Source organism: Lithobates pipiens, unplaced genomic scaffold, assembly GCF_037356315.1.
Source record: "Lithobates pipiens isolate NorthernLeopardFrog02 unplaced genomic scaffold, aLitPip1_a1.2 Scaffold_18, whole genome shotgun sequence".
Classification (NCBI taxonomy): Eukaryota; Metazoa; Chordata; class Amphibia; order Anura; family Ranidae; genus Lithobates; species Lithobates pipiens.
In genome coordinates this window covers 410,070,857-410,086,975 of record NW_027507758.1, presented here as the reverse complement: position 1 = coordinate 410,086,975, position 16,119 = coordinate 410,070,857, and the positions used below count along the sequence as shown (strand labels likewise).

At 39.3% G+C, this 16,119-nt stretch overlaps 1 protein-coding gene across 5 annotated transcripts in view; it reads left to right on the top strand.

Annotated features, from left to right (window-relative positions):
• NAALADL2 (N-acetylated alpha-linked acidic dipeptidase like 2) overlaps window positions 1-16,119 on the top strand; it is a 1,383,985-nt gene that overhangs the window by 829,624 nt on the left and 538,242 nt on the right. For all 5 annotated transcript variants that reach the window (XM_077487950.1, XM_077487951.1, XM_077487952.1 and 2 more), the window contains one exon: window positions 10,058-10,201. In XM_077487950.1, the coding sequence (XP_077344076.1) occupies window positions 10,058-10,201 (144 nt within the window). The remainder of the gene's footprint in view (window positions 1-10,057; window positions 10,202-16,119) is intronic.

Below are 16,119 nucleotides of genomic sequence, written 5' to 3'. Positions count from 1 at the left end.
AGGTCACCTGGCATTCTGGGTAGATAGATCACAGCCAAAAATTTAAACAACAGTCACTTTGTGTTATCTTTCCAACATTACTCAGCAAAGAAAAGAACTAAAGTCCATTTCCAGTTTTGGTCACTAGATGGCACCAATTCCTAAGTTATAACATTTTCCATTGGTTTACATATTAAAGCATTAGTAGGCAAAAATATCAGCGCTACATGTATAAATACCCGGCAAGCACACAAACACTTTGGAACTCCAATGAACTGTAGGGAGAGTCATTATCCACAAATGAAGATAAATTGGAACAATGGTGAAACTTCCCAGGAGTGGCAAAATTACGACGACTCAACCAGGAGGTCATAACAGGAACCAAAACAACATCTAGAGAACTGCGGGCCTCACTTGCCTCAGATAAGATCAGTGTTCATGATTTAACAATAAGAATGAGACTGGGCAAAAATGGCATCCATGGGAGAGTTACAAGACCAAAGCCACTGCTGACCAAAAAGAACACAAAGGCTCATCTCATATTTACCAAAAAACATCTTGATTATCTCTAAGACTTTTAGCCAAATATTCTGTGGACTTATGAGACAAAAATGTAACTTTGTGGAAGGTGTGCGTCCCGTTACATCTGGCATAAAACTAATACAGTATTTCATAACAAGAACATCATACCAACATTCAGACATGGTGGTGGTAGCATGATGGTCTGGGGCTGCTTTGCAGGTTCATGACTTGGACGACTTACCATAATTGATGGAACCCTGAATTCTGTGCTCTACCAGAAAATCCTAAAGGAGAATGTCCGGCCATCAGTTTGTGACCTTAAACTCAAGTGCACTTGGGTTATGCAGCAGGACAATGGACTGAAACAACAGCAAGTCCACCTCCGAATGGTTCAAACAAAGCAAAATTTAGGCTTTGGAGTGGCCTAGTCAAAACCCAGACTTAAATCCAATTGAGATGCTGTATCATGACCTTACACAGGCCGTTCATGATAGAAACCCCTCCAATGTGGCTGAATAAGAACAGACTAGAATAGAGCAGGTGAGTATAACATGTTTGTTATTTTATTTATTTTTTTAAGCAAGACTTTACAATCACTTTAACATTGATTTGCAAGGAGGAGATGAATCATTGGTTGTATTAATGATTTGTTATCAATTTAAATATAGAGCTCACCATTATTACTCACTTCTATGCACATTCACATTTGGTCTCAAATATTCATTTGTAATAATTAAAGTTCTAACTGATGTAAATCTGCAAGGTAAACATCTCTGAATGCAGATAAATAAAGATGGGCTAATTAAGTGATTCCAGGGATGTTGAGTCCTAAAAACAGAAAACCCAGGCTTAAAAAAATAATATATATATATATATATATATATATATATATATATATATATATATATATATATATACTCACCCAATATGTTTGTTTCTCAACAGAAAATCATTTGCACAAAATAAAACAATGCAACACTATTAATACAACAAACGCTTTAGAGAAAAATGGTAAATGCAACATATAATGTAGAGCTAGTCAAAAGGAAAGCATATGTCCCCAATCCTTACCAAGTTATCTGCAAATAGAGGTTCACTCAAATAGACATGTGGACATGATACATATATTCCACCAATCAACTATGTTAAATTTAATTTAGCTTCATTTCTTTAAGACGTTTTGACATGTACTTGTGTCATAACAACTTTATGTTCAAAAAATACATCTGCTACTTTAAATCTTTTTTTAAATAGTTGAGAATGAGACTGACATTTTTTTCTTACAGTACATTAAATGGGCATTACAGTCAAGGAAATTGCACAAAGATGCATAGACATGTTTTACATGCTTGAGATGCTTCCAAAAATTAAATGCCTTGAGTTTTATAAAAGGAGATTTTTATTAATGCAACAGCATTCTTTCAGTTATAACACAATTACAAATGTTCTTCAATAACATATGATCATAAAATGTTCTTTGCATCTTTGTGAACACATGATACATGTTCCTCAGCTGAGAACACACATAAAACAAGTCTAACCAATAGTAAAGTGGCATAGAAAATAATTTTATAATGAAGGCATCAACATAGACATGCAAAGCCTGGAAAAATACCTTTGGATCCTGAAAACATTAGAGTCATCTCCCTACTAAAAAGTGACATAAAAATGTATGTTAAAGTACTGGCCACCAGACTACAACCCCTTATAGGATCACTAATACACCCAGACCACGTAGGATTTATTGGAGGCAGACAGGCATCCGATGGCACAAGAAGATTAATTGATCTGATTCCATGCGCTGAACACCATCAAACGCCTTCACTGCTGCTATCCCTGGATGCGGAGAAGAAGTTTGATCAGGTACATTGGGGATATTTTAGACGAGTACTGAGTAAATTTGGACTAATTGGATCCTTTGGAGAAGCCATTATGGCCTTATACTCTGTCCCAAGTGCTAAAGTATGGATGTCTGGTATGTTGTCTGACTCATTTCAGATAACTAACAGCACTAGACAGGGCTACCCATTGTCACCCCTAATTTTTTCCCCTGTTATTGAGCTATTAGCAAAGTCCATCCGCACTTGCAAAATGATTGAGGGCATACGGGTGGGCAGAGAGGAGCATAAACGCAGATTATACACTAATAACATCTTGGTCGCTCTAACAGAGCCCCTCTCTTCATTGCCAGCACTTCAAAAAAAATCCTAAAAGCATTTAGCACCATATCACTATATAAGGTTAATGAATCTTAATAATGTATGTTCCCCTTGCAATTACCTTTAATGACTCAAAAACAGATATCTGGGATCACCTCCTTCTCTTGGTATTAAATTGACATCTCCTGGTACACACATTTTTAAGACTAACTACTCACTCAGAGTTCACAACTCTTTCATCCTTTCCATGAGGACAGACTGCAATGGAGTGAGCTAAGCCTGCACTGCATGTTCAGAGGAATTCCCAATCCTTCTAGGCAGCATTACTGCCCCCTTTCTCTTATATATACTAACCGGTGTGTGGATATTGGAGAAATTACTGATGGCCCGGAGGTTTTATTTATAAGAGGTGGAAGATTGTTTACCAAACCACCCCTCAAGCGTGATTCGGTCCATAGGGACCTTTATTAGATGTGAGAGGCTGGGGGAAACAGTGGGTGCACCTAAAGCACTGAAGGTTGAAGGAACGGTGTATATTTCACTTATTGCTCACATTTGCATGTTTACCATCATCTGTTGGACGGATTGCACATGTTTTTAAATGGACTGTTTTGCACCTTGCACTGGATTGTCTTAACCTACTGGAGTATTTAAGATTGTTTTTGGTATAAATACGTTTATACGATCTGCACTTTTTGCACCATTGCATGGACTTATTTATCGATTCTACTTTGTCATATTTTTGATGCACCATACTATTGTTATTATGTCATATTGATATTTCATGCACTTTATTGCTTTGCACTATTTTTGCTACCTTTTTGCACATTTTTTTGCACTGTATAAATTTATGATATATATTTTTTTAATTTATATATTTATTGTTTTGGTTAGTACACATCGAGTGTTATTTTAGTTAGTGCCACATAAAACACCCCTTTTATTTATATTTTGAGTGTAGAGAACACTTTTATATGTGTGCAGCTTTCTATATATTTTTTACTTAGTTCTTCTAGTGAGGTTGTGCGCAACAGGAATTACCCATTTTTTACAAATACATAGACTTTGGTTCCTGTGTGCTGTTTTTTTTAAAACAAATAAGCTATCAAAGTAATTTGATGACAAATTTAAAACATTTATTTTTTACACTTTCTTGCTTATTAGCAAAGAAAATTGACATTTTAATGTAACAGATTCTATGACTGATTCTAATGGGTTCAAGTTTGGCATCTGAAGTTCACCAAATTCCTGCCAAACAAGAGCACAATGCTGTTTGGCTCATCACTGACTCTCACTAACTTCACTGCATCAATTTCAAACCTCATCATAGCCCTAAATAAGTATGCTTATTTTTCAGGCCTATGCATTAGCGACTTCAAAGTGTTGGCTTTACATTTTAAATTTGCTGAAACACAAGTGAAAACCAATAAATAAACTTGCTATATTGGTGGGACACATCCAACTTCCCTTTATCTGGGAATCTTTCTCATGCTTTCCTATGAGACCCTCTACACAGCAAACTATTCAACCCTCCGATGATGAAAGAAGTTGACTTTACAGTCTTGGAAGTGAAGCCTGTCATGGAGCATGATTTTTATAAATGATTTTGTATCAAGCTTTTTGAACCAGTGTTGTAGCCATAGCAATGTTTTGAAGTAGCATTTTCTTTCATGGTTTGTTACCTGACTGCTAAAGGGTGTGTATTTGACTTACTATTTGAAAAGCTTCTTGTCCTCCACACATAAGGTCTTCCTATAGAATGTACCGGATTTATCGGCGTATAACACGCACTTTTTCCCCCTTAAAATCGAGGGAAAGTTGTGGGTGCATGTTATACGCCGATCCCCACTGTCTGTGAGGCTAAAATACTGAGCGGCGCCGAAAAAGACAGAGTGGCTCCGAAAAAGACTGAGCCGTCTGCTCGGCTCCGCTCGTAGTCCCGCCTCCCTGCTGTTTCTGGAGCGAGCACTGCGGAAAAAGATAGAGCCGACTCTACTGTGTACTCGGCTTGGCTCGGCTTGCAGTCCTGCCCATACTGGTCCCGCTTGGTCTGTCTCGGCGGCGGGATATTTAAACATGGGCAAGGCTGCAAACAGCGCTGGGTGAGCTGGAAATGACACTGGCAAGCTGCAAATTACACTCTGCAAGGCTGCAAACAGCGGTGGGCAAGCTGCAAATGACACTGATCATTCTGCAATGATGGACAAGGCTGCAGATGCACACTGATAAGGCTGCATTGATGGGCATTTAAATGTAAGTTTTTTTTCCCTTAAACTTCCCTCCTGAAACTTTTTTTCTTAAAATGCCCTCCTAAACTTGGGGTGCGTGTTATACCCCGATAAATACGGTAAATTACTGACGAGGGACAGTGTATGCACAATAAGGTGATTCAGAAAAGTCATGCTTCAGGTAGGCTAACTTTATTCTTCAGGCAACACAGATGTTTGCCAAGGTTGTAGCAGTCAGGGCCTGATAATGTGTGCATTGAGGGGGGCGAGTGTGTCCCATGAGGATAACACTGAATTTTTGTAAAAGTGGTTAGGTTGGGACAGGATAGGGTTGACATTTTGTCATAGAGGTGGTCAGTAGCAGGAAAGAGAAAACTTAAGGTGGTGAATGTTTCTATGAGTTGCTGTTGGTTGAAGAGAGAGGAGGTGGAAGACAGGAGGAGAATAAAAATAACAAGGTAGTGATTAGAGAGAGGAAAAGGATTGTTGGTTACATTGCACAGAGTGCATAGATGAGAGAATACAAGGTCAAGGATGTTGCCATCAGAGGGAGTAGATGGATGTATCCTTTGCTTCAGGTTAAAAGAGTAGGTTAGACTGAGAAGTTTTGAAGTAGCAGAAATGTCACCTAACAACTGTATTTTTATTTTCTCAATCAGTTCACCCCCCACAGTTGTTACCTTTTGTAACTCTTGACACGCCCTCTTAGAATGTAAGCTCTAATGAGCAGGGCCCTCTGATTCCTCCTGTATTAGGTTGTATTGCAATTGTACTGTCTGCCTTTATGTTGTAAAGTGCTGTGTAAACTGTTGGCACTATATAATTCCTATATCATAATAATAATAATAATAATAATGTTAGCATTAACAGGGATGTTGAAGTCACTGAGTATGATTGTGGGAATTATGGGGGGAGAGAAAGTAGGGCAGCCAAGCAGAGAAGTAATCGAGGCAGATTGATACTGGTCCAGGAGGCTGGTAGATCACAAAAATTTTCAAAGAAACTGGAGAAAATAGATGTCATGTACCTGGTGATGGAGCCAGATGTGGAAAGAAAGGTGATCTCTTACACCTTCAACTCAGTACCCCTGATAAGGTAACAGGAGGTACAAAGGCTTGGAGGGGCACGAGTGCCTGGCAGTTCTGGTGAAGGTGGTTGCAGATGAGAGGTCTTTGCACTTGGATGCAGGCCAGAACCTGATCCAGGGCAGCAGACACAGTAGGCTGGAAGACAGTCAGGAGGCACTTGGCGGCTGGCAGGTCACAGGTACCAAGCATTCGGCAGGCCAGCGGGTGGCAGACAGCAGGTACTTGGCAGGCTGCAGGGATGGCCTCCACAGGCTAGACACAGAGCAGAGTCAGGGAAGCTGGGTCAGTAACTAGCAGGCACATCATGTACAGAGCAACAGGCAGAAAAACAGTCAGGTTCAGGCTGGAGCTGAAAACAGTAAGCAGATAGACAGAAGGATCAGGCAGGGATGTGATCATAGGGCAAGCGAGGAGTTGGTTCAGGCAGAGTTCCAGCATGGTCAGACGCAACAGGAGATCAGGTAACAGGTAGCAGAACATTGTAGACCATGTAGCAATGTCTTAGTGCAGCAGAGGTGTTTAAATAACCCACTTGGTGTAAATCTAATGGTGGGCAAGCATGCCGGCACACACACACATTCACACCTGCGCAGTTGCATGAGTGCGGTTCTGGCTAACAGGAATTTGCGGTTCATGCATATTCATGTGCATATGCACATTGATTCTTTCCTGACAATAGGTTTAGCTAATAGGAGTTCTCTGCACATAACTATGCTTCCGGGTATATTTTGTCTTTCCTGACAATAGACAAATACAGTGGGCCACAAATGAGGAGAGGGACAGAGAGGAAGGTGAGTGGTGAACCTGAAAAGTGATTTATGGAAATAGAAGGATTCCAACGCCACCACCCTTCATGGGAGAGGGAAATAGGAGAAGCAGGGTCAGATTCTGCAAGACAGGTTTCAGTATCAACAAGTAGATAAAAGGAGTTAATTATAAAAAGGTAAAGAAAGAGGAGGCATAGATACTAAATTGTGTGGATCACAGCTGCTGTCAGAGGGCATGGGATGATGGGTATGTGGGCCACAGGTAAATGATGGAGAATCTGGGTTTGGGGACCTATTTCCAGAAATTAGGAGAAGCAGAATGGTGAGAGAGGTAATACAGAAGTGTGATTTACATGAAGAAACATGTCTTAATGTACTGTGGATTTTACTGGTATGTGGGTTCAAAATTAGCAGGAGTTCATAAGTGCAGTAATAAGGAGAGGACAGAAGTGAGGGTGATATATATAAGCTGTGGGTGGAGAAGATTGGTGAAGGAAAGAGAGTTTAAGGAGAGAGGCCATAACTGTGAGAGACAGAGGCAGAAATGCTTAAGAAGAATAAATAAATAAATATAAAATAATATGAAACAATAAAGAAAGAAATAAAGGGGAAAAAAAAGAAGAATAAAGCAGCCACCAAGCCTAGGGATTGTTAAGCTGCAATATGTTTCATTTTTGTATTTGGGTCTAATACTACTTTAGCCACTTAAGGACCAGGCCCCCTTAATAATCAGGCCATTTTTTGTGATACAACACTGCGTCAATTTAATTGACAATTGCGTGGGCATGTGACATTGTACCCAAACAAAATTGAAGTCCTTTTTATTTCCCACAAATAGAGCTTTATTTTGGTGGTATTTGATCACCTCTTTTGTATAATATAAACAAAAAAGAGGGACAATTTTGAAAAAAAACATATTTTTACTTTTTGCTATAATAAATATAAAAAAAGTATCATTTGTCAAAACTAAAAAAACTAAAACTAAAGTATAATTCTCTTTAAAATACATAGAAAATAAATTAACTCTTGGAACAGAAACACAGATGTAACACTCTTCCTGCTGTGTTCTGCATATGTATAATTTGATTGAATGGTGTATGGGGCTCTGTGGAAAATCGAATACTCCAGCTGGGAAGGGCTGTGAGAGCAGGCTACAGCAAGTTGCTTGTATGTATACCAATGTGTCCGAATGTAGCAATATCAAACAAAAGATACACTTTCTAGAAACCAAAATACAATATCTAGAAACAAATATCCCAGAGGTGTGGAATGGTTCTAATCAATTAGTTTGCCACTGACTGCAAATAACTTTGCAAGGCTGCCTCCTCTGCAGGCTGGGAACCTAAAAGCTGAAAAGAGAAAAGGGGGAGCAGGAAAGAGGCACCAAGCCTCTGGTGCATTAATGATTTTATTAAGTAAATTAAAATAGACAAATTAACACAAAATAGATAATTAAAAAACAGATTAACATGCACTCACAAGTTCACAAACATGTAACGGCAAGGCAATATCCAGGGTCAGGAAGCAAAAGAAGTGTCCTTCTGTGAGCTGCTGCAGCCGACAGAGTATTGGCTGAGATTGGTGTTATGATATGTAGAGCCACTGCTGGGAACCCTTTGGAGAGCTGTCAGGAACTATCAGAAATGCAGGAACCACTCAGAGACATGTTTCAAAGGCAAGTCATGCCTTCTTCCTCAGTCAGGCTTGGGATCTTCTTCCTGCACACACTATCACAATTCAAAAACAATGTGGCCGTGCAGGGTGTTCCTTTTGAGAAGATTTTTGTGTCAGGGTTTAACCACTTCCGGACCGCCCACCGCATATATACTGCGGCAGGGCGGCCCGGCTGCGCAAAATCACGTACCTGTATGTAGGGGGCACATGTGTGCTGCCAGAGCGTTGCTCCCACTGTGATTGGGCACATCGGGAGTCAACCAGTGTGACCGGTGGTCACGATGGCAGCCTTGACCCGCCGGTCATTCTGTGGAGAGACAGAGCAGCAGTGTGCCTATGTAAACAAAGCAAACTGCTGATCTTGTCAGGGAACAAAGGAGGGATCTTGTATTTCAGCTAAGCTAAAACAGGGTTTCTCTTTTCCATCAGTGTATCCCCCACAGTTAGAAAGCACTTCCCAGGAACATATTTAACCTCTTGATCACCCCTGGTGTTAACACCTTCCCTGCCAGTGTTATTTATACTGTGATCAGTGCATTTTTTTAACACTGATCACAGTATTGGTGTCACTGGTCCCCAAAAAGTGTCACTCAGTGTCCAATTTGTCCGCCGCAATGTCACAGTTCCACAAAAAATCACTCTTTGCTGCCAATACTAGTAAACATAAAAATAAAAATGCCATAAAAATATCCCATAAATTGTAGATGCGATAACATTTGTGCAAACCAATCAATATGCGCTTATTGGGATGTGTTTACCAAAACTATGTAGCAGAATACATATTGGCCTAAATTGATGAAGACATTTGTTTTTTTACTTTTTTTTTACTGGGGATGTTTTAAAGCAGAAAGTAAAAATTATTGTTTTTTTATTCAAAATTGCCTGTCTTTTTTTGTTTATAACCCAAAAAATAAAAATTATAGAGGTGATCAAATACAACCAAAAGAAAGCTCTAATTATGGGAAAAGGGGACATCAATTTCATCTGGATATAGTATCACAACGCAGTGCCGTATCAAAAAAAATGGCATGGTCTGGAAGTGGATAAAACCTTCCAGGGCTGAAGTGATTAAATAATGTCTGTGCCCCCTTCAAGCATATCTTACTCTGTTTCAGTTCTGACACCCATCACTCAGACAGGAGGTTAACTTTCTCTCATGTTTTTTATTGTTCCTGTGCCATTATTGAAGGGTGTCCCCTACCTTCCGGTTCTGTCTGAGTATCAGTAAATGGGGAGATTTTTCTTGATCTGACCTGAATTGGTAGGAAGCAATATTCTAAACAAGAATATTAACAACTATGCAATGCTGACAAAGGTTGTAACCTATCCCCTTTCTATGCAAAGTTAAAAAAATATACTGGAGTTTTGCTTTAAATAGTATACATCAGACTCAGCAAAATAATGAAAATAAAAATTTTCACCTACCACAATATCTATTAAATGTGTTTGTAAAAGAATAAAAATGTGATTAGGAGATAAACATTTCCTCTGACTAGACAGTATTATAGCAGAAGAGTTGTAAATTCTTTTTTATTAAACAATATGCTAATACACAAATTTAGCTATAACACAGATGCTCTCTTCTCACAAGAACAGATGATGATCTAAATAAGTAATCTATGTGCGTTCTTTCCATCTAGATGGCAACTCGTGGGAAATGAAGCCAAATGTGACATCACTGCTGGTACAGCCTGTTACTATTTCACTTTTGAGAAGACTGTTTTCATTGACAGATAGTACAGTGATGGGGGGGAAGTGTCTTCCAATAAAAGTGCCCAAAACAGGTAATGTGCATTATAATGGATTTAAATGATTTAAATTATTAACATTTTATTTATAGTATACATTAGTAAAGTCACAATACAGTATATGACATTCTAGACATCCCCAAAGCAGGAGTTTATATTTTGGTGAGATAACTTTTTATTTAGAAATCGATTTGTCAAATGATATAGTGAAACAAACCTTGTTTTCTTCTGAAAAGAGCAAGTGAGTTTTCTGAAATTCTTGCAATGTATTGTATATAAGTAATTTAGTTAGGATGTTGCTTTCGAAACACAACAGAGGTTACATTTTGTTTTTTATTAATACACATTATTAGTTGTGATAAATCTGCCTGTTGATGTTTATATCGCAGACAGGATTTATGATTACTAAAATAAAAATAATCATCACACTTCCAGTTTTTAAACCATTGACAATACTTCCTCCCTCCGTGGAAGGCACGCCGAGCAGCGTTCTCTGTACTGATGCCTATTTTCTACTAGCAATCTCCAAAGTGGCGCCTTTCATTGCACAAAGCATATTCTTAACAGTACTTCACTATTAGTTCCTTTTTACGTTTTTTGAGCCTGGTGAATTCACTCTGATCATCCCAAGATCGTTTATATGGAGAGTTTTCTGAGGTGCCCCAAGCTTATCCCATTTACACTGGATCACTTTATCACCGCGTGTCCGACCCACATACTGCAAAGCTGAGGGTCCATTATTTTTGCCACATGGGGTTACAAGAGAGGAGTGTGGCACACAATACCTGTAATATATTTGGAGAACGTTTGCACTTTATTCATTTGGAGCACCCAGCACATTACAAGAGACTGTGTGTTTATTTCTTCAATTATGGATGTAATTTGATTGTCTGATTATTACAAGTATTTTTGAGCACTATATTTAATTAGCACATTGTATGATTTTTGCAAGTGCTGTTTTATATTTTCATAGGATATATGATTAGGCAATGAGCCTGATTTAGTAAAGAAAATGTGCATATGCTTTTGCACAGAGGTGCCTCCAAACCTGTTTGAACAACCATTGTGTTCTATCAGTATTTACTATGTGGAGGTGATGATCACAAAGATGCACTCATCTTAGTAAGTGTAAATACAATTCACTAACAAATGTGGTTTGCCTAGCAGTGTATACTCCTGAATATGAAGGTATGCAAATTAAAGCGATGCTGCCTCTATATTTAAAAACTACAAATGTATGACAGTTAAGGCCTCAAGCACACTAGGTGTTTAGCCCTGGTGCATGAGCCTCCAACATTTAGCTGCTGTTGGATGGCATTATCCAGCCCTACTACCAGCAGCCTGTCAAATTCTATGACAGTCTGACAGCTGCTGCAGGTGGAGGGCACTGGTATGAACTTGCTATGAAACACTGCTGGGTGTTTGCAATATCCTGTCCTCTACTGGGCTCCATGGTTCCTTCCATCAGCTGCATCTGTCATAACAGGTCACATTGACATAGCACCTGGTGGGTGAAGCAACAGTGTGCTACATGGGAACATTAGCTGACCCAGAAATGTTGACATGTCACTCAGAGCTCTACAAAGGTTTAACATACAACCCTGATATTTGTTGGAGAGATGCAAACATTTACTCTAGCTTACCACAATGCAATTGGTGTGAGTGGGCTCTTTCTCTATAAATGATGGCCCTAAAATTATTGCTCTCACTATAAAATTCATGACAATACCTCACAGGTGTGGCTGAATTGCTGTTTACATACAAATGATAGCCCTATCCTGTTTGCTTTCATGTGTGTAAGCAAGATGACTGAGTTGTTTTTTTGTTTTGTTTTTTCAATTTATGAATCTAAAAAAATATAAAAAAAATGTTATTTCTTGTTATATGTTTTATTTATTTTTCTTTTTTTTCTTTTAATGTTATAGCTATTGCAAGGGGGACTGTGTGATAGCATGGGCAGGTAACAGGTTATCTTAATGAGACATCAATGATCTATTAGACCCCTAATATTTCCCCTGCCCTTCAATCCACCCCATTAAACACAAGACTGACTGCTCTGAACCTGGAAATGCTCAGAGCTGAGCGTTTATGAGTTCAATAATCAAATAAAGGATCAGGAGTCAGAGGGTTATCTGACACCTGTTACTCATTTTGTGATATGAGTGTATACTTTATTAATTCAATTACGGGGTCTTGTTTACTGGGTGTAAGAACACCCATGTGCTTATGTTTACCTGTAGAACAAGTACTCTATATGCTAGTGCTGTAAAAGGACTGCCCTGGGTTCTCACTATAACACACATATAGCAGAAACCCGTACATGTTAAATTGGTAGCCATTATTTAGAGTATTAGTTGCTGTCTTACCTTAAATAAAGGTAAAATGCTAAACTGTTAATTTAGTACATTTTAATAAGTTGGTAAACTACAAGGTCTAGAGCAAATTTCTTCAGAATTGGGAAAACAACTTGCTAAATTATTTTGCAATCAATGCTGCAACTTTCATCCTGTTATTTTTAAATATATTTCAGAGGTTCAGGCATGTGAACTGTCTTAATTACACAGGTACACTGCAAATGAGCAACCCATTGCAAAGTGGATTCACTAAACAGAAATGTAACTGATGTGATTGTAAGCTAATTTACTGTGCACTGAATATTTAGGGTAAGGTGCATTTATAGCTGTATAGAAAGGTTGTGATGTCAGATTTAGTTAGCATTTCAGGTGAAATCTGTAATTGTGGCTCCACATCCTGGCAAAACCGAAGAACTACATTCTGCAGGTGTTTGCTTTTCTCATAGAAGTACTTTCTACTCAGATTCCTTGGCAATAATACGCGCTAATGCACAATTTACAGTTTTCAGTATGCTCTTTTAATATAATCTTTTTTTCATAGTGCATGGATAAAGGTAAAAGTCTCTTTATATATACTATATAGAGATCAGGCAAGAAAAAGGGCTATTAATATTGTTGGACAAGCAAAACTCTAACACTAAAATAACTAGAATTAAAGCCATGGGCGGTTCCTGCTCAAGCCTCCAGCATACTTTGTATTTATTTATTTATATTTTTATTCTTAACAGAGATCTATCTTTGTATAGACTTTAATTTGTTCTTGGCTCTCTAGCAGGAAAACATCTGTAATGTTTCTACTTATGTGCCTGGGGGCACTCAATCCCTAGATAAAACAGGTTTATTTTTGAGGAAAAGACAAATCAACAAAATAATGATGTGACTATTCAAGGAACAGTATGAAACTGTTTAGATTAGGTGTAAAGAAAAGGTAGTTTAAATTTGAGTGCCAGCATTCACTGCAGTTTTATGGGTTACCCTGAATGAAACTGCATATTGGTATTTTTATTTGCAGTATGCCTGAACTTTAGATATATGGTGTGATTTTGATATATATTTATCAAGCAGCATTTTCACTGCAAAGTTATTAACAATGTTTGTTCATATTCTCGTTATTAACAATGTTTGTTCATATTCTCGTTTTCCATTTTTTGTAATAAAGATATTAACTTTTAATTATGTGTACTTTAGTGCCTACAAAGTCCAGTATTATTTGTTCCATTTAGTATTTGACCTTTAGATATACCTAAAAATACCAATTAAGGTAGCTTTGCACTTTATTAAAAATATATATTTAAATGCTTAAAATGTATATGCCACCTGTAATCCCCTCTACAATAGTACTCAGAGCAATGGTCAGCACTCTGAGTCAATATGGTTCTGCTGTAATGCACATGGGCTAATAACAAAAATGGTGAGAATAGGGCCATCTAAAGAAAAGTCAGGCTGTTGCTTTATGCCTAGTGTTTATCCACCCAAGCCAATTCTGACTCTTTTCTCATAGGTGTAAAAATCAGCATTTGTTTTTACTAGATAATTACTTAGAACCCCTAAACATTATATATTTTCTGAAAGCAAAGGCCCAGGAGAAAAAAAAAAGTTGCACTTTTTTATAGCACATTATATTTACGCAGCAGTTTTTAAAACATACATTTTTGGGAAATAATTCATGTTAATGAATTTTAGTGCACAGAAACACAATATAAAACCCAATTTTTGGTAAACCAAAGATGAGGTTATGCCAAGCAAATAGATACCCAACATGTCATGCTTTAAAATTTCATACACCCATGGAATGATGACAAACTAAGATATTTAAAAATCTCCATAGGCAATGCTGTAAAAGCCTTTACAGGTTACCAGTTTAGAGTTATGCAGGAGGTCTAGTGCTCTCACTATGACGTTTGCAGCTATACCTCACAAACATGGTGTGATCACCATTTACATATGCATGTGGGACCAACATGTGCATTCACCTTTGAGCATGAGCACGGGGGGGGGGGGGTGCTTTACATGTTTTTACTTACTATTATTTTTTTGTATTTCATTTTTTTTACACTTTCTCTTTATATGTTTTTAGCAACTTTGTTGCTATCTAAAGGGATAAAACACATCCCTTATGATAGCATGGGCTTTGGCAGGTTCTTATGGAGAGATCTGGGGTCTATTAGATCCCAGTTCTCTCCTCTGCCCTCAAAAAAATCAGATCAAACCAAGATCGGTTTGATCAGATGCTGTTACAAGCTGATAACAGCGTGTAAACAAGTAACCAAAACCAGAAGTGACAAAATGCTTATCGCTTCCAGTTTCATAAACCATACAGATGATTGGGGAACTTTCATTCCTCCTTCTTCTCTATGGTCAGCTGGTAAAACTGCCAGTTTCAGTCCCAGGCCATTCAGGAGAAAGGGAGAGCTTGGGAAGCGGTGGAAGGCAGTGGGATGTAGGGAGGGACACCCTTCCGCCACATTTAAAAGCAATCCAGAGGCTCTAGTACAGGCATGTCCAAAGTCCAGGCTGTGGGCCAATCACGGCCCGCGTTCCGGTTATGTTCACATATATATATCTTTTGTGGCACCCAACGAATCCCCGATTGCCGGGGGCCACAAAAGATAGATATGCTGGCTGCCATGGAGGGGGCGGGACGAGTGCCGTGGATACAGGACAGCGTCCTGTGTAAAAGGAAGTCCCGTCCTGCGCTGCCATTGGACAACCGTTTTGTCCATCACAGGAGGCGGGACTTTCAATTAAAGAGGCCGTCGATAGAAACAGGAGTTTCTCCTGTATGTCTGTCGGTGCTCATCCCGCCCCCCTCCCTGTCTCCTCCAAGGCTGCAGAGGACGTGAATCAGGCTGCACTGATGGCAATGGTGAGTCTGCATTCAAGGAAATGTGTGGGCTGCATTCATGCAATATGGGGGCTGCGATCATGGCAATATGGGGGCTGCATTCATGGCAATGTGTGGGCTGCATTCATGGCAATGTGGGGGCTGCATTCCTGGCAATGTGGGGGCTGCATTCATGGCAATACGCTGGGGGCTGCATTCATGGCAATATGCTGGGGGCTGCATTCATGACAATACGCTGGGGGCTGCATTCATGTCAATACGCTGGGGGCTGCATTCATGGCAATACGCTGGGGGTTGCATTCATGGCAATAGGGTGGAGGCTGCATTCATGGCAATACGATGGAGGCTGCATTCATGGCAATGCGGTGGAGGCTGCATTCATGGCAATGTGTGGGCTGCATTCATGGCAATGTGTGGGCTGCATTCATGATAATATGCTGGGGGCTGCATTCATGGAAATATGCTGGGGGCTGCATTCATGGCAATACGCTGGGTGCTCCAGATGGGCACTGACCCTTATTTTGCTTCACATGTTTTTATTTAAAATGTAAGATCTTTTTTTTTTTCCTGAGACTTCCTTTTTAAAGTTAAGGTGTGTGGTATAAGCCGATTAACCACTTCCCGACCAGCGCACGACGATGTACGTCGACAGAATGGCACGGGCAGGCATATTGGCGTACATGTACGTCCAATATTCGTTGCCGCCGTGCCATCGGGAGCGCGCCGCCGGCGGCGCGCTCCCGCGCTGGTCGGGA